This window comes from Scardinius erythrophthalmus (genome assembly GCF_964197995.2).
Source record: "Scardinius erythrophthalmus genome assembly, chromosome: 3".
Taxonomy (NCBI): Eukaryota; Metazoa; Chordata; class Actinopteri; order Cypriniformes; family Leuciscidae; genus Scardinius; species Scardinius erythrophthalmus.
In genome coordinates this window covers 441839-464686 of record NC_138223.1, presented here as the reverse complement: position 1 = coordinate 464686, position 22848 = coordinate 441839, and the positions used below count along the sequence as shown (strand labels likewise).

Genomic DNA, 22848 nt, shown 5'->3' with positions numbered 1-22848 from the left:
AAATTGTACTTTTGACATTTGTAATGGTCACGCCCAGTAAGACAGAGGACTCAATAGCAAGTGAAAAAGGAAGTTTATTGATAACAAGGTGATAGTGCAGTAATAAATGTTCAGATGAAGCATGTGCCGGGAAACCGTCTCTCTTGGCGGCGCAGAGACGCAGATGGGCAACCCGATCCTCCGTGGAAGGTGAAGGAGTGACCAGAAGTCCAACTGGGATAGACTCAGGAACTCAAAGGCAATAATCAGGAAGAAGGCAGAGCGATCAGAACAGTCCAATTAATCTAGCGTGGAACTCAGAGACAGGCAGCCTCAGGAGACAACACACGAACATCCACAACAATCTGACAAACACAAGACGAAAGACAATGAGTATAAATAGGCACTACTGATCAGATGCAGCTGGCGATTGATCAGGTACGTGGTGATCAGCGGCCACACCCACACACACACACACACACCCACACCCACATACACACACACCCACACACACACACACACACACACACACACACACCCACACCCACATACACACACACACACACACACACACACACACACACACACACACACACACACACACACACACACACACACAAAAACACAGAGCGAAAGAATCAGTGAATTCATGAACCTTCGATTGATTACCAATACGTGACAACTACAGCAGGGATCACACAATCAGCACTTTGCAGTTTTTGACATTTCAATCAAATATCACACAATAGACATTATATAACACTTAACAGATCAGGAGTTACTGTATGAATATATATGAAAAATATGAATCAAAGTTTAATATTTTTTTCCATCTGAATGCACATTAACTAAAAGTTTTACCAATTTATCACACAAAAGTTGTTTCCATGATGAGACGTTAATTCTTTATCAAGCTTTTACTCTAATTATTGTCAGGTTGACTTCAAGTCAATTCTGAAGTACATTCTGAATCTTATGTAGATTTTTTAAAGTTCTTTTGACGATTTGATGACGGTTTTCTTTCATGACCGAAATGGCCACAACATGACACTGAGAAAATATCCAGAACAGACATTAACAGACTATCTAAACATTCATGAGCGAGTCTCAGTGGAATCAAGTTAATATTTTCTAATTAGCTACCAACCGGGGAAATATTCTTAACTTTTTTAACAATGTGATGAAAATGTTCAATGTGTGAAAAGAACCTCTGGATTCTTTGTAGGTTCTTTAGAATCTCTTTTTTAATTGCAAAGAAATAATCTTCATTTTTATAAAAACATTGCCAGAGATGGGTAATAATTACTCCATTACATTTACTTGAGTACAGCTTTTGGATACTCTACCCACGAACATTACTAGTAAATTAAACACTTTACTGTTTCATTAAACTGAAAACCGAATGAAATCCAGAATTAATGTCAAATTGTTGGCTTCTCCATCCTTACCTTCCAGTTGTGGTTTATCATGAGCTCCACCACACTGTTGAAAAAGAAATTCAGAGGAAAAATATGGAAAGGATTAAAAAAAGCACTATTTGCAGTCATTCAATACTGTATATCACTTTCACTCCGCTTAACAAATGTTTCAGCATAACTGCAACAAAACTGCCTTTTTGTTAAATGATAAATCAATTTAAATTCCACCACTTCTGCTCCGTCAGCTCCTCCTGGTTCAGCAGTTTTCGTCCTGGGCTCTTCTCTCACGTCCTCCACCCATGATGGGTCTGATGAAGCTATTAAAGCACGAAGATCAGAGACACTGCTTCACTAAATCTGTTCATTCTGTTAGGCTAACCAAGTTTCTCATGACATCAAATGTTTTTATCTGTACCTGAGGAAATTCACCTCATATTACTTATAAAACATGGATTGAAATAACTCCTAACAGGATTATTTTTTAAGTTTAGTTTTATATTTTCACAACATTTCTTTGAACATGTTAATAATCTGAAGACCCTTCTGTGGAGTGGAGAGATTCACGGATGTTGAAGGTTCTTCATGAATCCCTCATTACTGTTAAACAACCTTTATTATTTTAATATAGAATATGTTCCTGAAGATAGACGTATTTTCTGGTGTTTCTGTGGTGAAATCTGAGCTGCAGTTTAATGAGATTCACTGAGTTTGATGTTGTGTGTCTTTATCACGGCTCTTTAATAACATGATGCATTTACTCTTTTAAAACTGAGAATTTCACTGTATTTCATTTTGTTGTTGTTACTTTGTGTGTCTGTAATTTTGTCATCAGCTTGTTAATAAAATTATCTTTTTCACTGCACTTGTCAGTAAATTATGAGTTTTGAAGCTTCGACTCAGAAGAACAGATCACACAGAGAAACAGTCTGAGGAAAACATTTAATGAAATCTACAGCAACAGCAACATGACAAACTCATCAACAGCGAAACACAGAAACTCTAGAGTTCATGAGAACGACCAACCCGAGAAACAGCGGAGGAACAACAGAAGTGTGTGTGTGTGTGTGTGTGTGTGTGAGAGAGAGAGTCTGAGTGTGTCTGTGTGTGAGAGAGAGTCTGAGTGAGTGAGTGTGTGTGAGAGAGTCTGAGTGTGTGCGTGTGTGTGTGTGTGAGAGAGTCTGAGTGTGTGTGTGTGTGTGTGTGTGTGTGTGTAGCCCTTCTGGATGATATGAAACACATTCTTCAGAGAAACACACACCGTCTGAAACACAATGAGAACGACAGGAAACTGAGACGCTGCTGTTTCTTCTCATGCAGTGAGAAAATTATTAATATTCCACCATTAAATCAATAACCCGTTACTGGATCATCAAGACGAGCATGTGACTAACTCCCAATGAATTATACATAAAGAAATGAAGGGAAAGTAAAAGAGAAAGTGGATAATCTTTGGTTTTCCTCCTCAAGAGGACTTCTGCTTTGGGAACCACAAAATAAACTTTTTTTTACATATTTATATTTATATTTATATCTATATATAATCCTGGAATATATTGTGGGTGTGTGAGTGAAGATGATGACGATGATGAAGATGATGAGAAGAAACAGAGGGAATCTTTGGTTTTCATTCCTGCAGAAAACAATAACGCCACTAAAGATGACACTGAAGACACTGTAATATTTCATATATTAAACTTCACAAAAGCAGAATGGAAAAGAATGATATTAATAGATCAATGCGCTTCAACAGTGTCATGTTCATGAATAACCGTAGCGCCGCTGAACGCCTCAGAGCGGCTCATGTGGAGATGTGGAGTTTCCAGCAGAGGAGAAGAAAGCAGAAGATGAAGATAAACACACAGATGAAGGAGGACGAGTGTAAAGGACTGTACACAGTAGTATTCTCTGACTGAAGATCAGTGCTGGAGGTATTTATACACACACACGCGCTGACCTCTGACCTCGCGTCTCTGACCTCTGACCTCACGTCTCTGACCTCTGACCTCACGTCTCTGACCTCTGACCTCGCGTCACTGACCTCTGACCTCACGTCTCTGACCTCTGACCTCACGTCTCTGTGACTAACTTTGGTTGCAGCTTTTTTTGTGATTCTGTTTGCATCCGTTCCGATTCTCCAATGACTCAAACTCTATTAAGTGTGTGTGTGTGTGTGTGCGTGTGTGTGTGTGTGTGTGTGTGTGTGTGTGTGATGAACTGATGACAGAAACAAACAAATCACTGCAACATCACATCACAGACTCGAGTAGCAGTTTCAGGGTGACTCTTAGGGACGGAATCAAAAATTAAAAAGGTAATCCACAGAAGTATGACTTGGTTCTAGGAACTCCAACTTGGTTTCTCGGAAATCCGACTAGGAAGTCCGACTTGGTTACTGGGAAGTACGAAAAAATGTGTACGAATAAATCGCAATTCTGAAAAGAAAAAAAAAAAAAATCTGAATTGTGAGAAACCCATTGTCGCGATTACCTTTTTTATTTCTGTATTCTGTCGGAAACGAGCTCCCACAGACTGGAGATCCGTGCGTTAGATCAGTCTGAGACGCTGTAGTGTTCCCGAAGCGATCCAGAGGCTTCACACACGTTCCTGAACACTAGAAACCGGGGAATGAACGCTCCACATCCAGGATTAGAGGAGACAGGACATGCAGAGGTGGATCACACAGGTGTAATAGATGATGATGAATGATTAGAGCCAGTGTCAGACACACGCGTGGCGGATTGCATTCCTCACAGGAGACGCGCTCGCTGCGGCGATTATCACGAGTTAAAGCCTTCTAACCGTGTTTATAAAGTGATGTTAGAGCACTAGTTTAAAAGTCATCGACGCGCAACATAAAACATCTGAAATGCTTTTGGTTATAAATCTACAATCGGCCCGTTTCGCAGAGCCGCAAATAAAAACAACACAAACCCTCGTAGAAAGTCAATATAAACTCTGTTACGTGAAATAATCTCTCGAGGAGAATCTGCCGTCAGGAAAAAGTCTCACATTTTTGGTTAATTTAGACGTTAGTTTAAGAAATAATGCAAAAGTAGAGTTCATCCCGAGCGCGTGGCGTCACGCATCACGGCCGACGGCCAGTCCCGCGCCGGTCAGAAGTGTTTTTGGTAATAGCAACAGGGTTAGTCGCGCTCGCACGCGCTCACTGGGCCTTCGAGGCTAAGGCCACGCTCTTCGTCGTCATGGCAACGGGACTCTGCTGCACGTCACTGGTCACGTGCAGGTTGAGAGCTCCGCCTCCTGCCCCGCCCCCCGACAGGAGATTGGCTGGCAGCAGAGAGAAGCTGGAGGGGTTGAGGAAGAAGGGCGTGGTCATCAGGCCGGGGGCGGGGCTTCCTGCGCTGGTGTTGGCGAATAGGAGGCCGGTGTTTCCGTCGAAGGACGTCAGAGGGAGAGCGCCGCCCGACGCAAGAGCTGCTGAACACACACACACACACACACACACACACGTTAATTTATATAGCACTTCTTTCACTACACAATCATGATGTTAATGTTCATATTATTGACCAGCTCTAACCTGACAAATGCAACTATAATTACATTTTGAGACAATATACAGTCAAGCCAAACATTATTCAGACACCAGATATAATTTTCATGTTGTTTCACTAGAGTGTGCAGGACACTATAGTAAATAAAGTAAACTGTTACATATTATACCCAATAACTCTTCATACAGAGACTAAAATGGGAGCAGAAATGATTGGGACACTTTGAGCTGATCATGTTTTGCTGAAGTGTGTTTTCTTTAATTGCTAATGCTCTTTTTACACACACACTGAACACAATGAAGCATTGCTTGGTGATTGGTTGAGCTAAACTGGTATTATCTAATTGTGTAGTTAAATTTAACAGCTGACAGATATTCAACATAATTCATGTGTGAGACAGTCTAACAGAAGGACGGACAAAACCAGTCAAATATCAGCTGAGTTCATAACTCTGAGTTCTTTATTACCATTTTCTAAACTATAGCGAATAAACTGATAATGTGAGAAATGTTGAAGGAGTCTGAATAATGTTGGTTTGACTGTAAATAATCGAGCAGTTGAGATTTTCTATACAGTGAATAAATGTAGACCCAGAGGTCAGAGGTCATACCCTGGATGGTGGCCAGAGTGTTGTTGTTCATCAACGTGTTTCCCAGAGCAGGAGAAAAACTCAACAGCGTCCCACTGCACAACACAAACAGAAATCACATGATCAACACGGTGAAGTCGCCACAGGCACCACCAATGAGATTTCACTGGGGGCGGAGCTTTCAGTGTCACGTGACCAACAAAACCTCTGATTCACACGGAAGTATAACAAATATAACACTCCACTCATGAGAGTTTGAGAACAGAACATTTAACGAACCTAAATGTTATGTATAAATATGCAGGCACGATCTAATTAAATATGCACTAATTTGCATACAGTTCCAGAACAGATTCTGAACACTGGATAAAGCCAGATTGATACTGTCAACAGACTGAAAACAAATACATTTTCTCCATGCTTTTAAGAGTAAAATATTGTATAAATCAGGCGAATGATATATGAACAACCCTTCCGAATATATATATATATGAATAGAACTGTAGAGTTAGGTGTGTGTGAAGCTGCAGAAGTGGAGATTTCTGACTCAAACTCTCTGCCTTTAAAGAGTGTTGAGATTTAAATCTACAGATGCAAATAGATAAAAGTGCACAAAAATAAACACTTAAATGTGTTTTGGATGTTTTCTTTCCTCTAGTCTGAAAGAAGACGACTGTTATGGAAGCAAAATAGAGCTTTAAACTGAGCAGTGCATGAAAAACACTGTTAGATCTTTATTGTCATTGCATATGTGTATACAACGAAATTTTGTTGGAGCAATCCGATCTGCAACATTAAAATAGAAATAAAAATTATTTTGCATTTTACAAATAAAATACATTTAACCCTTAATATAAATAAATAATCTAAAAATATAAAACAAATAAAACACAAAAAGTCATTGCACACTGGTTATGACTTCTTATTTCTTAATTTTGGGCAGAAATGTGACCTGGACATGGTTTAGACCCCCAAAGTCCCCACCCCCACCCCAAACACACACACACACACACACACACTCACCTTTGCGTCAGCTGTGAGGGTGTTATGAACGTTGGGTTAAATCCTGTGCCCGTCACCAGGAACTGCCCCGCCCCCTGCGTGACCGTGGTTGCCGTGGAAACTGCCTCCTGTTTCACACTGGTGACGGACGGGCTCAGTGACGACGATGTCACAGGCGTAGCGATGGCGGGCGCCATGGAGATGACCGACGGTGTGTGCGACGTCACTTGAGTCAGAGCACCACCTACAGCACACACACACATTAAACATCAATCATGCGCTCACATGAGGAATATAGAGCCACATGAAACTGTGAAAGGAGGATAAACGCACCACTGAGTGTGAAGTTTGAGATGTTGCTGGCGGTCAGTGGAACAACAGAATTCACCGTTAGCGTGTTCGTGCTGGACACCTAGAAACAAGCAATCACTCGTAAATAATAGATCACTCACTTCACTGGTCTGCAGCTAAGGTTTAAGGATGTGAAGTGACTCTGGTTCAAATGGCGTGTGACTGTGGGATGTGAAGTGACTGGTTCATACGGTGTGTGACTATGGGAAGTGAAGTGACTCTGGTTCATACGGTGTGTGACTGTGGGATGTGAAGTGACTCTGGTTCATACGGTGTGTGCAGAGCCGCTTAACCTAATGTTAGGCCCCGGGGCTGAGAGGTTTTGTCGGCCCCCCATCCCCTCGATTTATAGAGTCTCATTTTAAAAAAAGTGTAATATCTAGGTAATCTACATCACAGAATGCATTAGTTTCTTTCGAGACCTACAACAGTGAGTTTTTTTTAATATTGTTTTGTTATTAACATATCACTGAGCACATAAACACAAGACACAACAAGACACTTTATTTAACAACCACACACAGCAACTAAATTTCAACTTTATGCAAATGAGAAGCGATTTTCGCGAGCGACAACCAATAGGAAAGAAGCCTTTCAGTGGAGCTCAGCTCCCGTCACCGTCTCGAGTGCAGTGCAAGACAGAAGAGTTCGAGGGCGATTTCACTGTTTTATATGATTTGACTGTAACTAACCACAAACATGGATAGGCTATAATAAAATGATGCATGGAAAAGAAACTGTCGACAGTCTCAGTGAGTTTATGCTGGATTTAGTGCGTAAATCATTTTGTTTACAAATTAGATGCTTTGCAGTTGTTATATAGCCTACATGTTAAAGATTTTATTTTGGATGTGTTCATTGTGATTATACTGGCTGGGTTTATAAAAGTTTATAAAATTGAAAGGATAATTGCTTGGTGCATTTGGAAACAAAGCTTGTCTATTTCTAAATGTAATCGCGTGCATCTGTCTGTGTGTTGAAAAAAAACTTAGATTAAACACACTCGCGCCGCGGGACCTCTAGACGCGCGTAAACGCGTCTTTGCATTGACTTAACATTGAAATCACTCGCGCGGCGTCGCGCCAGACGCTCTATTCGCATTTGGTATAAACGCACCATAACAATAACATTAGAGCGACATCACTACCAACGTCCACAAGCGACTAGCGACATACAGCGACAAAATCTGACAAGTTAAAACAATATGACCTTTTCAGCTCATCATAAACCTGAACATGGGAGGCCCCTGAACTTGGGAGGCCCCTGGGTTTCAGCCCAGGTAAGCCCGTGCATTAATGCGGGCTTGGGTGTGTGACTGTGGGATGTGAAGTGACTCTGGTTCATACGGTGTGTGACTGTGGGATGTGAAGTGACTGGTTCATACGGTGTGTGACTGTGGGATGTGAAGTGACTGGTTCATACGGTGTGTGACTGTGTGATGTGAAGTGACTCTGGTTCATACGGTGTGTGACTATGGGATGTGAAGTGACTCTGGTTCATACGGTGTGTGACTGTGGGATGTGAAGTGACTGGTTCATACGGTGTGTGTGACTATGGGATGTGAAGTGATTCTGGTTCATATGGTGTGTGACTGTGGGATGTGAAGTGACTCTGGTTCATACGGTGTGTGTGACTGAGATGTGAAGTGACTCTGGTTCATACGGTTTGTGACTGTGATGTGAAGTGACTCTGGTTCATACGGTGTGTGACTGTGTGATGTGAAGTGACTCTGGTTCATACGGTGTGTGACTGTGGGATGTGAAGTGACTCTGGTTCATACGGTGTGTGTGACTGAGATGTGAAGTGACTCTGGTTCATACGGTGTGTGTGACTGTGGGATGTGAAGTGACTGGTTCATACGGTGTGTGTGACTGAGATGTGAAGTGACTCTGGTTCATACGGTGTGTGACTATGGGATGTGAAGTGACTCTGGTTCATACGGTGTGTGACTGTGGGATGTGAAGTGACTGGTTCATACGGTGTGTGTGACTGAGATGTGAAGTGACTGGTTCATACGGTGTGTGACTATGGGATGTGAAGTGACTGGTTCATACGGTGTGTGACTGTGATGTGAAGTGACTGGTTCATACGGTGTGTGACTATGGGATGTGAAGTGACTCTGGTTCATATGGTGTGTGACTGTGGGATGTGAAGTGACTCTGGTTCATACGGTGTGTGTGACTGAGATGTGAAGTGACTCTGGTTCATACGGTGTGTGACTGAGATGTGAAGTGACTGGTTCATACGGCGTGTGACTGTGGGATGTGAAGTGACTCTGGTTCATACGGTGTGTGTGACTATGGGATGTGAAGTGACTCTGGTTCATACGGTGTGTGTGACTGTGTGATGTGAAGTGACTCTGGTTCATACGGTGTGTGTGACTGTGTGATGTGAAGTGACTGGTTCATACGGCTTGTGACTGTGGGATGTGAAGTGACTCTGGTTCATACGGTGTGTGTGACTGTGTGATGTGAAGTGACTCTGGTTCATACGGTGTGTGTGACTATGGGATGTGAAGTGACTCTGGTTCATACGGCGTGTGACTGTGGGATGTGAAGTGACTCTGGTTCATACGGTGTGTGTGACTGTGTGATGTGAAGTGACTCTGGTTCATACGGCGTGTGACTGTGTAATGTGAAGTGACACTGGATCGTGACTCACGGTGTTGGCGCTGCTGTAGATGGCTTTGATGGCTGATGGTGACCCGCTGCAGCTGCTGGGAGGATTGATCCTCTTCTCCTTCTGTCTGCGGTTGCAGAACCAGACTCGCACCACCTCCTTCTCCATGTTGAGCTGATCTGCGATCAGTGTGATCTCCTCTGACGACGGCTTCTGACTCTGCTGCAGATCACACAAACCGCTTCATCACATCACACAATCACTGACTGCAACACTTCTGTTGCTAGGAATAATCTGCTAAATATTTTTAAATTGTAGATGCTTCCGTCACTAAATGAATTTAAGCTAAAAGATTAAAAACTATTAAACAAAATAAGAAATGTTACTATTGTATTATTTTCACTTTAAGAATTTTTTTACAGTTTAACAGTGTCAGGTTGGTAGGGGTCAGGGTCAGTGTGGGTCAGGGTCAGTGTGGGTCAGGGTCAGTGCGGGTCAGTGTTGGTTCGGGTCAGTGCGAGTCAGTGTTGGTTCGGGTCAGTGCGAGTCAGTGTTGGTTCGGGTCAGTGCGGGTCAAGGTCAGTGTCAGTGTTGGTTCGGGTCAGGGTCAGTGTTGGTTCGGGTCAGGGCGGGTCAGGGTCAGTGCGGGTCAGTGTCAGTGTTGGTTCGGGTCAGGGCGGGTCAGTGTCAGTGTTGGTTCGGGTCAGGGCGGGTCAGGGTCAGTGTTGGTTCGGGTCAGGGCGGGTCAGGGTCAGTGCGGGTCAGTGTCAGTGTTGGTTCGGGTCAGGGCGGGTCAGTGTCAGTGTTGGTTCGGGTCAGGGCGGGTCAGGGTCAGTGTTGGTTCGGGTCAGTGCGGGTCAGGGTCAGTGTTGGTTCGGGTCAGTGCGGGTCAGGGTCAGTGTTGGTTCGGGTCAGGGCGGGTCAGTGTCAGTGTTGGTTCGGGTCAGTGCGGGTCAGGGTCAGTGTTGGTTCGGGTCAGTGCGGGTCAGGGTCAGTGTTGGTTCGGGTCAGGGCAGGTCAGGGTCAGTGTTGGTTCGGGTCAGGGTCAGTGCTGGTCAGGGTCAGGTTGGTTGGGGTTTAGGAGCCCTCTAGTGGTCAGGAGACCCGCTCACCTCCAGAAAGCTCCTCTCTAAGGCCAGGCGTATGGTGGTCTCGATGCTGGTCCGCTTCTTACGGCGCCGGTTCAGACTCTCGCAGAGACCCGGAGACATCTCGCTCGCACTCGACACCACGCAGTCGGCAGACATGTTCTCTGCAGAAACACAGAGCGAGAAGCGTTCTGTTAAATGTCTCGGTCTGCGTCCAAGCGCTGGGCGGTCCACCGGTGTGTGTGCTTTTTACAGCGCTGGGGACGCGGCGCGACTGTAGAGAGGGTCAAACTCTCCTTTACACTGTTCACCGGTGAGGCTTAGGTGTGTGTGTTACTGAGACCGTGAAGATGGAGAGGTTACACTGTCAAATTATATTACAGTGCTTCCCAATATCAACACTGCCCAGCACAAACAGATTTTCCAAAAGGCTTTGACATCGTTGATTAAACATGAGCACTGCACGCTTTTATATGAATGTTTCTTTGAAGGGAACTGACTGTCTTTAGAAAAGTTTAGATGCTATTTTGATTTAATCTTTATTTTCCCTGATAAAGCAGCGTTTATGAGCGAGATTTCTGCCGCACCTACAGCGCCTCCTGCTGGACCTCTTTGTAAACATCATTTTGTGAGGCCTTGCAAACCTGTATTAATACTAGTGTGGAATATTTCTACAATATTCACTCATGACAGTGAAATAGGGCGTTCTAAAGGCCCGTTCACACCAAGGACGATAACTATAAAGATAACTATAAAGATAGTAGTTCTAAGAATCTTCAGCATCTCACCTGCGTCGTTGAGCCACTTCTCCAGCAGGGGTTTGAGTTTGCACATGTTCTTGAAGCTCAGGTTCAAGGCTTCGAACCTGGAGATGGTGGTCTGGCTGAAGTCGTTCCCGTAGAGCTTCCCCATCGCCAGCCCCACGTCCCCCTGAAACACACGCGGTGGACACGTTAGCGTCGCGCGCCGGCACACGGCACAGGCGAGTGGATGAGGGCGAGGGTCACCTGAGTGAAGCCCAGCTTGATGCGCCTCTGCTTGAAGCTCTTGGCGAACTGCTCGAGCTCCTCCAGGTCGCCGGCCTCCTCCACACACGGGCCGTCCGCTCGCTTCGGGCCGGGACACGCCGGAGACGGCATCGCTGCGATCTTCCTCGTCGGGGTCGCCGCCTGACACACCAACACATGCTAACATCAGTCAGACACACTCCAGACGCCACACACTAACCCTAACCCAGAGAGACTACACGCCTGTGCACATATATATACAAACACACACATCTATAGTCTAAACACGTAATACACGTGCACCCTCAGCGTTTCACAGATTCACGTTTTTGAACGTTTACACAGAGATGATCATGTTTACCTAAAGGTGTGTGTTAGCAGCCCCTAAGTTAATAACTAATGATCTTTACAACAGAAGTGAATCAATCAACATAACTTTATCTGGACAATAACTTTATTCTAGATCTGCTGTAAAGCCTAAACACTCTCTGTTACTGTAATCTCCTGTTATCACTGTAAAGCTGCTGTGAAACTCTATAGTGTTAAAGCGCTGTATAAATGAAGGAGACTTGACTTGGTTAGTGTGTGTGTGTGTTTGCGTGTGTGATGAGAGTGTGTGTGTGTGTGTGTGTGTGAGTGTCAGATCTGTGTGTGTGAGTGTCAGACCTGTGTGATGAGTGTGAGTGTGAGAGTGTGTGTGTGTGTGTGTGTGTGTGTGTGTGTGTGTGTGTGTGTGTGAGACCTGTGTGGTGAGCGTGAGGCTGGTCTGCGTCGGCACGAGGCTGGCTTGGCTTTGAGGTAGTTGAGTCAGAATATTCTGAGCTTGCAGCAGACCTGAGAACAGGAGAACAGGACGGGTCAGAAGAACCATCATCATCATCATCATCATCATCAGTCTAACACACACACACACACACACTCGTACCGGTCTGACCCTGAGGAGACGGAGAGATGATGAACTGAGGCTGCATCTGAGGACTGATGGAGTGACCCGACGGAACCAACACAAACTGCTGCAGGTTCAGGCCCTGAGGAGCCAAACCCTGAGAGAGAGAGAGAGAGGGGCGAGAGAGGGAGAGAGAGAGAGAGAGAGGGAGAGAGAGAGAGAGGCGAGAGAGGGAGAGAGATGTGTACATTAATCATCAATGATTGGAACGTTAAAGGTGATATTATGCCTCTTTACACCAGATGTAATATAAATCTCTGGTGTCTCCAGAGTGTGTCTGCAAAATTTCAGCTCAGAACTCCAGATCATTTATTATAGCTTGTCAAATTTGCCCCTTTTTGGGTGTGAGCAAAAACACGCCGTTTTTGTGTGTGTCCCTTTAAATGCAAATGAGCTGCTGCCCCGCCTCCGTTGAGAAGAGGGCGGAGCCTTTACACAAGCTTCATAAACTCCAGCAATAATAACATGCTTTTTTATGGACTTCAAAACAGAAACAGCCATTCACTGCCATTATAAAGCTTAGAAGAGTCAGGACAGTTTTTAATATAACTCTGATTGTGATCATCTGAAAGAAGAATGTCATATAGACCTAGGATGACCTATTAAAATGACGATTTACCACCTAGGGTGAGTAAATCATGGGCTAATTTTATCTTTTGGTGAACTATCCCTTTAGAGCAGTGGTTCTCAAACTCTTTAGAGAGGCGTACCCCTAACCCTTCTGCGTTCCCCGCACCTTTCTCAGTAAGCGACAGTATTTGCCCCTTTAAATCGATTTTTAAAATCGACCTTTACAAATACTTTTATAAAAGAAATAATGCTTTAAATAAAAAAAAAAGTTCAATAGAGGAATATGCAGTGATGGTAGAACAAACAGATGCTTTGAAATATTAAATTAAATCCACCAGTAGGTGGCGGAGTCACTGTCTTTATGAGCGAGTCAGAGTCATTCGTTCAGTCAGTAACGAAGCAAGTGGCTGTAATTAAGAATGAATCACTGAATCATTGACTCTCACGATTTGTTAGCAGCCGCAGATTCGTCCACAGACTCTGCTGTGGCTCTCGCTGTGGCTCTCTCTCGCTGTGGCTCTCTCTCGCTGTGGCTCTCGCTGTGGCTCTCTCTCGCTGTGGCTCTCTCTCGCTGTGGCTCTCTCTCGCTGTGGCTCTCTCTCGCTGTGGCTCTCGCTGTGGCTCTCTCTCGCTGTGGCTCTCTCTCGCTGTGGCTCTCTCTCGCTGTGGCTCTCGCTGTGGCTCTCTCTCGCTGTGGCTCTCGCTGTGGCTCTCTCTCGCTGTGGCTCTCTCTCGCTGTGGCTCTCTCTCGCTGTGGCTCTCTCTCGCTGTGGCTCTCTCTCGCTGTGGCTCTCTCTCGCTGTGGCTCTCTCTCGCTGTGGCTCTCTCTCGCTGTGGCTCTCGCTGTGGCTCTCTCTCGCTGTGGCTCTCGCTGTGGCTCTCGCTGTGGCTCTCGCTGTGGCTCTCGCTGTGGCTCTCTCTCGCTGTGGCTCTCGCTGTGGCTCTCGCTGTGGCTCTCTCTCGCTGTGGCTCTCTCTCGCTGTGGCTCTCTCTCGCTGTGGCTCTCGCTGTGGCTCGCTCTCGCTGTGGCTCTCGCTGTGGCTCTCTCTCGCTGTGGCTCTCGCTGTGGCTCTCTCTCGCTGTGGCTCTCGCTGTGGCTCTCTCTCGCTGTGGCTCTCTCTCGCTGTGGCTCGCTCTCGCTGTGGCTCTCTCTCGCTGTGGCTCGCTCTCGCTGTGGCTCTCGCTGTGGCTCTCGCTGTGGCTCTCGCTGTGGCTCTCTCTCGCTGTGGCTCTCTCTCGCTGTGGCTCTCGCTGTGGCTCTCTCTCGCTGTGGCTCTCTCTCGCTGTGGCTCGCTCTCGCTGTGGCTCTCGCTGTGGCTCTCTCTCGCTGTGGCTCTCTCTCGCTGTGGCTCTCGCTGTGGCTCTCTCTCGCTGTGGCTCTCTCTCGCTGTGGCTCTCGCTGTGGCTCTCGCTGTGGCTCTCTCTCGCTGTGGCTCTCTCTCGCTGTGGCTCTCGCTGTGGCTCTCGCTGTGGCTCTCTCTCGCTGTGGCTCTCGCTGTGGCTCTCTCTCGCTGTGGCTCTCTCTCGCTGTGGCTCTCTCTCGCTGTGGCTCTCGCTGTGGCTCTCTCTCGCTGTGGCTCTCGCTGTGGCTCTCTCTCGCTGTGGCTCTCTCTCGCTGTGGCTCTCGCTGTGGCTCTCTCTCGCTGTGGCTCTCGCTGTGGCTCTCGCTGTGGCTCTCGCTGTGGCTCTCGCTGTGGCTCTCGCTGTGGCTGTTATCGTGTTGCTAAATCCCCACTTTTACAGAGCTAGAGAACAGCAGTATAGTGCGATTTGCATCATACACACGCTGCTTGTGTGAGTGCAGTCAGTTTTGACCGTAGGAGATGAGGTAATTTGATCGGCTGTCATGTATTTAACGCATTTTACCTGATATAAATACATACTCAGTTTTAATGTTATTTTTAAGATGGGGTAGAATTAAAAGAATGGCAAAACTCAGTGTTTTGTTGGCGTACCCCCTCCTGTCACCTCACACACTGTCACCGTTGAGAACCACTGCTTTAAAGCATCCAGCGGAAGAGCGAGTGTCACTGATCAGTAATTTGATTGGACGGGTGAGATGTCAGTCACTTACTGAAGCGATCTGTATGGGCGGGGCCAGAGTGATGGGCGTGGCCGCGGAGGCGGAGATACTGGCTCCACTGGAACTGCTCTGATGACCAGCAGCTGCCATGAGCTGAGCCTGAGTCTGCTGCAGGAACACCTGTGTGTGTGTGTGTGTGTGTGGGTGTGTGTGTGTGTGAGAGGGGCAGAGATAGTTTGTGTGTGAGTGAGTGAGGGAGAGTGTGTGTGTGAGAGAGAGAGAGAGAGAGAGAGAGAGAGAGAGAGAGAGAGAGAGAGAGAGAGAGAGAGAGAGAGAGAGAGAGAGAGAGAGAGAGTGAGTGTGTGTGCGTGTGTGTGTGTGAGAAAAAGAGATTTTTTTTAGAAAAGCAGTGTAAAAAGTAAAAAAAAAAAAGAAAAAAATATAAAAATATCTAAAATAAATTGATTAAAATTAAATATTACAAATACATTAGATTAAAATTAATTAATTATTTTATTAAATAAATTATAACATGATTAAAATAAACAAAAAATGCTTAATAAATGGAATTTTATTTAAATAAATGAATAATTACATAAAATACAAAATGCTTGAAATAAATCAATACATTAATAAAAAAATTAAATAACCAAAATTTAGATTAAAACATTAAAATTTGATTCAAATAATTCAAATAAATTAATTATTTTTATTAAATAAAAATACATAGATTAAAATAAACTGAATAAAATAAATATGTTTGCTTAAAAATAGAATTTGATTTAAATAAATAAAAATAAGAAATAAAATAAAAATGTAACTAAATAGATTAAAATTAAATTAAATATTAAAATAAATTAAGAATAAATTAATGCAGTTTATTAAAAAATTTGATACAAATAAATGTATAAAATATATCTAACAGTAAAGTACAACAGTGAGCCGAAAACAAATGTAATAGAAACTAAATATTACAGATTTATGATGTTTATTTTTGCCAGGATGATCATATTTTGTGTCCGTGACAGTAAAGATCTGGAGTGAGCACACTGAACTGGCAGCGCTCCTCTCGTTAGATCAAACCTCGTTACGCAGCGCATGTAAATTCCGCATAGATTAGCATACTCTCTTCCACCTGTTTCCACGCGGTTTAATTAGCATGACACACTGTTCTGGCGTTTAATTAGCATGACACACATTTAATTAGCATGACACACGTTTAATTAGCATGACACAGAGTTCTGGCGGATCTCGTACCTGCTGGAGCAGCGCCTGCGCCTGAGCGTTGCTGACGGCACTCGCCGCCGGTGCGCTCGGCGTGTGTGTGTCCGGCGTGTGTGTGTGTGTGTCGGGACCGTCAGCTGGAGCTGCTGGGAGACGAGAGGAGAACATCTGTCAGAAACAGGGACACACACTCACACACACAGATAAAAACACAACTGAACTCACCTTCAAGTGCTCGGCTCTCCATGGTGTTCTTACTCAGATCTGCTGGGCTGGAATCTGTTCAGAGCAAAACCAGTTCAAGATCTGAGCTGTGTTAAACCACTTTCAGGAGCTCAACTCCACTGGATCAACACTGAGCGGATCCTAAGTCAACACGGAGCGGATCCTGAGTCAACACGGAGCGGATACTGAATCAACACTGAGCGGATCCTAAGTCAACACGGAGCGGATCCTGAGTCAACACGGAGCGGATACTGAATCAACACTGAGCGGATCCTGAGTCAACACGGAGCGGATCCTGAATCAACACGGAGCGGATCCTGAATCAACACTGAGCGGATCCTGAGTCAACACGGAGCGGATCCTGAATCAACACGGAGCGGATCCTGAATCAACACGGAGCGGATCCTGAATCAACTCGGAGCGGATCCTGAATCAACACGGAGCGGATCCTGAGTCAACACGGAGCGGATCCTGAATCAACACGGAGCGGATCCTGAATCAACACTGAGCGGATCCTGAGTCAACACGGAGCGGATCCTGAATCAACACGGAGCGGATCCTGAATCAACACGGAGCGGATCCTGAGTCAACACGGAGCGGATCCTGAATCAACACGGAGCGGATCCTGAATCAACACGGAGCGGATCCTGAATCAACACGGAGTGGATCCTGAGTCAACACCGAGCGGATCCTGAATCAACACGGAGCGGATCCTGAGTCAACACCGAGCGGATCCTGAATCAACACGGAGCGGATCCTGAATCAACACGGAGCGGATCCTGAGTCAACACGGAGCGGATCCTGAGTCAACACCGAGCGGATCCTGAATCAACACGGAGCGGATCCTGAGTCAACACCGAGCGGATCCTGAGTCAACACGGAGCGGATCCTGAATCAACACGGAGCGGATCCTGAGTCAACACGGAGCGGATCCTGAGTCAACACCGAGCGGATCCTGAATCAACACGGAGCGGATCCTGAGTCAACACCGAGCGGATCCTGAATCAACACGGAGCGGATCCTGAGTCAACACCGAGCGGATCCTGAGTCAACACCGAGCGGATCCTGAGTCAACACCGAGCGGATCCTGAATCAACACGGAGCGGATCCTGAATCAACACGGAGCGGATCCTGAGTCAACACGGAGCGGATCCTGAGTCAACACCGAGCGGATCCTGAATCAACACGGAGCGGATCCTGAGTCAACACGGAGCGGATCCTGAGTCAACACGGAGCGGATCCTGAATCAACACGGAGCGGATCCTGAGTCAACACGTAGCGGATCCTGAGTCAAAACGGAGCGGATCCTGAATCAACACGGAGCGGATCCTGAATCAACACGGAGCGGATCCTGAATCAACATGGAGCGGATCCTGAGTCAAAACGGAGCGGATCCTGAATCAACACGGAGCGGATCCTGAGTCAACACGTAGCGGATCCTGAGTCAAAACGGAGCGGATCCTGAATCAACACGGAGCGGATCCTGAATCAACACGGAGCGGATCCTGAATCAACACGGAGCGGATCCTGAGTCAAAACGGAGCGGATCCTGAATCAACACGGAGCGGATCCTGAAGGATGAGTTAGCCTCATGTTTGATGAAGTCACATCCCTGATTCTGTCGTGATCTTTGAATCGATCTGTAGGAATAAAGCGGACTCGACTCCCGATGCAAACGATGCTTTAGTTCTGAATCCTTCGAAACGACCCGCGCTTTCAGTTTCCCTTTCGCTTCCGAACCGAGAAGCAGAAATATTAGGCAACGAATATCAAGATCTGAACTGTATTAAACCACCATCACTCTCCAGCTCTGATCCGCTTCCAGCAGCTCGACTCCCCTGAACCGATCAATCAGAGTTAGCCTCATGTTTGATGAATCCCTGATTCTGTCCTGATCTTTGACTCGACTCCGATGCGAATGAGTTTCTGATTCCGTGTGTTCATTAATCTCTGAATCTTGGAAACTCACCTGTGTCCGGAAAGGCGCGGCGCTACGACAGCTAACGGCTCCGTGCGCTCGAACGCTGGCTCTCCTCGCGAGCGAAACACAAAGACTACAGCGGGAAGCGCCGCATCCATAACGAGAGTTAATCAGTATGCAGCTGATTAAAGCCGTATGCAAATCTCGCTCCCCGTCGCTCATTAGACGAGCACCGCTTTGAAGTTCCGCGAGCGATTCATTTCGCGCGGACCTCTGAAAGCTTTCTGCATAATTCAACATTTTTCATAAATATTTATCAGCTCATTTGCATATTAATTGGATAGCTTTTAGGACGTGGGATACGGCGAGCACAACAGCGAGGGAGAAGTGAGACAAGGCCAATTACCAGCTGTGTGTGACTGTTTTAATTACCGGGGGGGGGGGGGCCTTCCCAGCATGCAACACGGCCCAGCTACGATGAAAGAATGTGTCGGCTAATGACCGACATCTCAAAACATCCCGAGTCAAACTGGACGAGCTCATTTATCTCTGAAGACAAGATAACCAGGAAAACTAACCATTACACTCGAGCCGGTCTGAGTCTGAGGAAGAGGAACTACACAAGCTTGTTTACGCCACGGAATAAACAATTATAAAACATTATTAAAAAAATCTGACTTTTTTCTTGCAATTCTAAACAAATAAAAGGGTCAAAATTCCAAGATATAAACTCAGAACTCTGAGGGGGGAAAAAAGTCAGAATTTTGAGATAAAAGTCACATTTAACTTTGTTTCTTATATCTATATTCCATGGCGCAAACGAGCTTTCATAGGAGACGCTTGAGCTAGTGGCATTTGCTAAGTTACTGATCTAACTACTACAGTTTAACTCATCATGATGCGATCAAGACTCACACGCATCTAATGCACAGACGAACAGTCATGTGACTTTAACTCAAGCTGTTGCTATGACGACGACCCCACTGAGAGAGAGAGAGAGAGAGAGAAACTCAAAAGAAAACAGTTGTGAGAAACACGATTTGCATACGGACGCTGCGAGGGCTTCAGTAAGCTAACTGACAGACAATGCATTATGCAAATGTTTTAATTAATAGAATTTTAAATAAGCAATTAATTAGCCTTTCAAACTACTGAACGCAGTGCTGCATAATTTCAAGCGGATAAGTGGCATAAGGCACAACGCAGGAGAAATGAAGTATTCATAGAACGGAAACATTTCCACTGAACTGCAGTCCAAACTTTTCTATTAGACCCGAGAACTCATTAATATTCATCAGCCTTAATTAACCCATCATCCTGTGTTTGCCAATCATGCGCTCCAAAACATTATATGCCGAGACTAAACATCGACTGTTAAAGTGCATGTGAACAAGTGTTCGACCCTCTGGTGATCTTCATGTGACTTTCAAAGATTAATGTACTAGCCTATATTTTAGTTCGATTATTTTATTTAATTTTTTTATTTTTAGTGGATTTTATGGTACTAAATTATATTCACGCTGTATTTATAATCCATTTATTCACTTTTCGAGCATAGACCTGAAAATTAAATGTCCAACTTAAACTGTGGTAAATTTTGAACGCTTTAGACGACACTTGGCAGATTATTGACGAAGAGGAAAAAGTTATAAAAAGTGATTTTTTTTTACATTTATTGTTATGAAAAATGATTTTGATATGAAATTTTAAAAAACATGTTTTTTTGTGTGTGTGTGTGTGTGTGTGTGTGTGTGTGTGTGTGTGCGTGTGTTCACATAGCAAGTGCCAAAACCTTTACCAAGTTTCATACCATTCCGATGAAGAAAAATATAAATAAAAAAACAAATGTGAAAAGAGCACGAGTTCACAACAAGATAACTACATCAGATATAGTTCTGGTTCTGATTTTGTCGCCTGTCGTTTTAAATGCCCGAGCGAATATAAGAGCAGGATTCTGATTCTGAATTTTCTGTGTGAACATACTCACACTATTTATACAACAAAATGGCATAGAAGAGTGCATTATTATGCGAATTGCGACGAACAAACAGCTTTGCGTGGTTTAGCAGATTAGAGATGAGCGATGCTTGTGTCCGTCCATGAAGTTCACCATCAGGTTAAGATCCCAAAACCATGCGGATTCTACACTGCATTGTGTGAAAAACTGGACACAAATTAATATGCAGCGGACACACATAATATAACAGTGCACAACACCTTGAATGTTCTGCAATGAGCTAAATGCATAAATGTAGCTAAATGTAATGTTCCCGAGAGACATTCGAGAAACCGAAATAAGAACAAGGTAAAATCTCACGCACTCAACATCCAAACAAAATCACACAGTGCGCATTAACTCCGAGAAATTAATCATTCATGAACACGGCGTTTGTACTCATGAATATTCATGAGTAGCCCTGTATATTTAATCCGCGCGATAAATAAATAGTGTGACGCGCCTCTCATCTGGAATGAAACTGACGTTTAAATTATGCAGAAAGAATGAAGCGCATTAAACAAGCAGGGCTGGTGTTATTATGCAAATCCGCAATTTCACTCCTGCAGTTTTTAATGTAGTTTCTCCCCAGCCACTTTACACATTATTCAACACCAGACACGTTTGAGAAGGGGAAACTTTTCACACGCTGTAATTTATTACCTGTTGGGGAACATTAAAAACCACCCCAACACGCACGCGCACACAGACCCTGTCGGGGTATTTATGCCCTGAGGGCAAACAGTTGATCAGAAGGAAAGCTCAGGCTCAAGTTTGTCTTTTTGCTTTTAGTTCGCAAAACACAGATTAAAGTGATGGATTATTATTCAACATCACGCGTGCGCGTTTACCGCTAAACAAACACATGAATATGCAAATTCGCGGCCGTTGAGTTTCTATCTCGGCCGAACGAGCGACACAAAGCGCGCTAATAGCAGCACTGCTAACTCTCTCTCTCACTCACACACACACACACACTTCACAAACATCATCCACAGCGTGATAAACCCGCCCGTTCCGACCAGTTTAACCCATTTTCCCCAGTAAACCCACACGCTATGCTAAACCACGAGACTATGTGAATATGCAAGCACGCACGCGCGCCATTTCAAATGATGAGAGTTTAGTACAGGACAAACAACTCTCATCTGCTGCTGACCGACTCAAATAATTTCCAAAACAATAAACATTCTTCCCCCTGTTATCGATTCTGTCCGCAAACGATCGGCGTGTGTGTTTGACTTTTGTTTACTTGAGGCGGATGGGGGAATATGAATATGTAAAATGTAATAATTACCTGCAGTCGAGCGCTCATCTTGAGTCGTTGATCCTCCGTCCGCCATTTTGAATATTTAGTGTGAGAGTGAAACCCCGCCTACTGCTAAAACACACACACACACACACACACACACACACACACACACACAGGTCCGGCCCCTGAACTCATAAACACATAAAACTTCAGAACAATCACATAATTAGATAATGTTTTAAAAATTGTCAAATTATCCTGTTTCCCAGCTAACAAGAAATGTTTTGTAAATGTTCTCTCAAAGTAACAAATCTTCTTCCTGTAACGTTTATAGAATATTCGTTCAAAGTTTTCTGGTCATTAATCTCAAAACTAGCACAAAACATTATAGCCTATTTTTCATGGAACTTTTTAGTTGGACGTTCGATTATCGGTTTTTTAAATGTTTGTTTCGGAACGTTCAGAAAACATTCAAGAGTAACGTTTCCTTAAAGGGACAGTTCACCCAAAAATGAAGATAGTGTCATCATTGAATCACCCTCATGTTGTTCCAAACCTGCATGAGTTTCTTTATTATGTTGAACACAAAATAAGATATTTTGAAGAATGATGGTAATCAGACAGTTGGTGTTTTTTTCTTCTTCTATTTTTCCTTGATTACCAACATTCTTCATGTTCAACAGAAGAAAGAAACTCATGCAGGTTTGGAACAACATGAGGGTGAGTAAATGATGACACAGTCTTCGTTTTTGGGTGAACTATCGCTTTAATTTCTGAAGAATGATAAAATGGAATGTTCCTTTAATGTTCAAATAACCAAGAAAAAAGCGTAAAACATTTAATAAACTGGACATTTTGAAAGTTCTTAGGAGATACTTTTGTTAGCAGTGTTGTTTGTTACCTGAGTGTACCAGATTTAAACACAGGGGAGATCGGGCTTGTTGTCACATGTTCTGAATGTCAGAAAGGTTTTGAGACAAAAGTTCAATTACACAAATGCTTGATTTCTCTAGTTAGTTCGTTGGGTTTAACACAAATAAAACACACTGACACAATCAGACAGTCACTAATTAAGGTAAATTTGAACTAAAAAAATACTTCATAAATCTCAGTTGTTAATTAT

At 44.4% G+C, this 22848-nt stretch overlaps 1 protein-coding gene across 4 annotated transcripts; it reads right to left on the bottom strand.

Annotated features, from left to right (window-relative positions):
* Positions 1-4335: 4335 nt before the first annotated feature.
* On the bottom strand, positions 4336-21895 carry pou2f1a (POU class 2 homeobox 1a). Of its 4 annotated transcripts, none has more exons than XM_081360366.1 (14): positions 21771-21895; positions 16557-16610; positions 16365-16474; positions 15159-15287; positions 12494-12611; positions 12311-12402; positions 11569-11730; positions 11350-11491; positions 10586-10725; positions 9516-9695; positions 6837-6915; positions 6525-6747; positions 5523-5596; positions 4336-4832 (listed from the first exon to the last, which is right to left on the bottom strand). In XM_081360366.1, the coding sequence occupies exons 1-14, from the start codon at positions 21814-21816 to the stop codon at positions 4561-4563; spliced, it is 1821 nt and encodes a 606-aa protein (XP_081216492.1). In that variant the 5' UTR covers positions 21817-21895; the 3' UTR covers positions 4336-4560. The 4 variants fall into 4 exon arrangements, with proteins under 4 accessions (XP_081216492.1, XP_081216489.1, XP_081216491.1 ...); XM_081360363.1 differs by having other exon boundaries at positions 4336-4835; positions 16365-16477; positions 21771-21891; XM_081360365.1 differs by having other exon boundaries at positions 16365-16477; positions 21771-21832.
* Positions 21896-22848: the final 953 nt, after the last annotated feature.

What these genes read in the sequence shown, in the direction of transcription:
- pou2f1a (XM_081360363.1), bottom strand. Translation starts at nt 21,816, where the DNA reads ATGGCGGACGGAGGATCAACGACTCAAGATGAGCGCTCGACTGCAG. An exon ending in CGCCCATACAGATCGCTTCA is followed by an intron (nt 12,612 to 15,158) that starts GTAAGTGACTGA and finishes TCTCTCTCTCAG; the next exon opens with GGTTTGGCTCCTCAGGGCCT. An exon ending in TCAAGCTGGGCTTCACTCAG is followed by an intron (nt 11,492 to 11,568) that starts GTGACCCTCGCC and finishes CGTGTGTTTCAG; the next exon opens with GGGGACGTGGGGCTGGCGAT.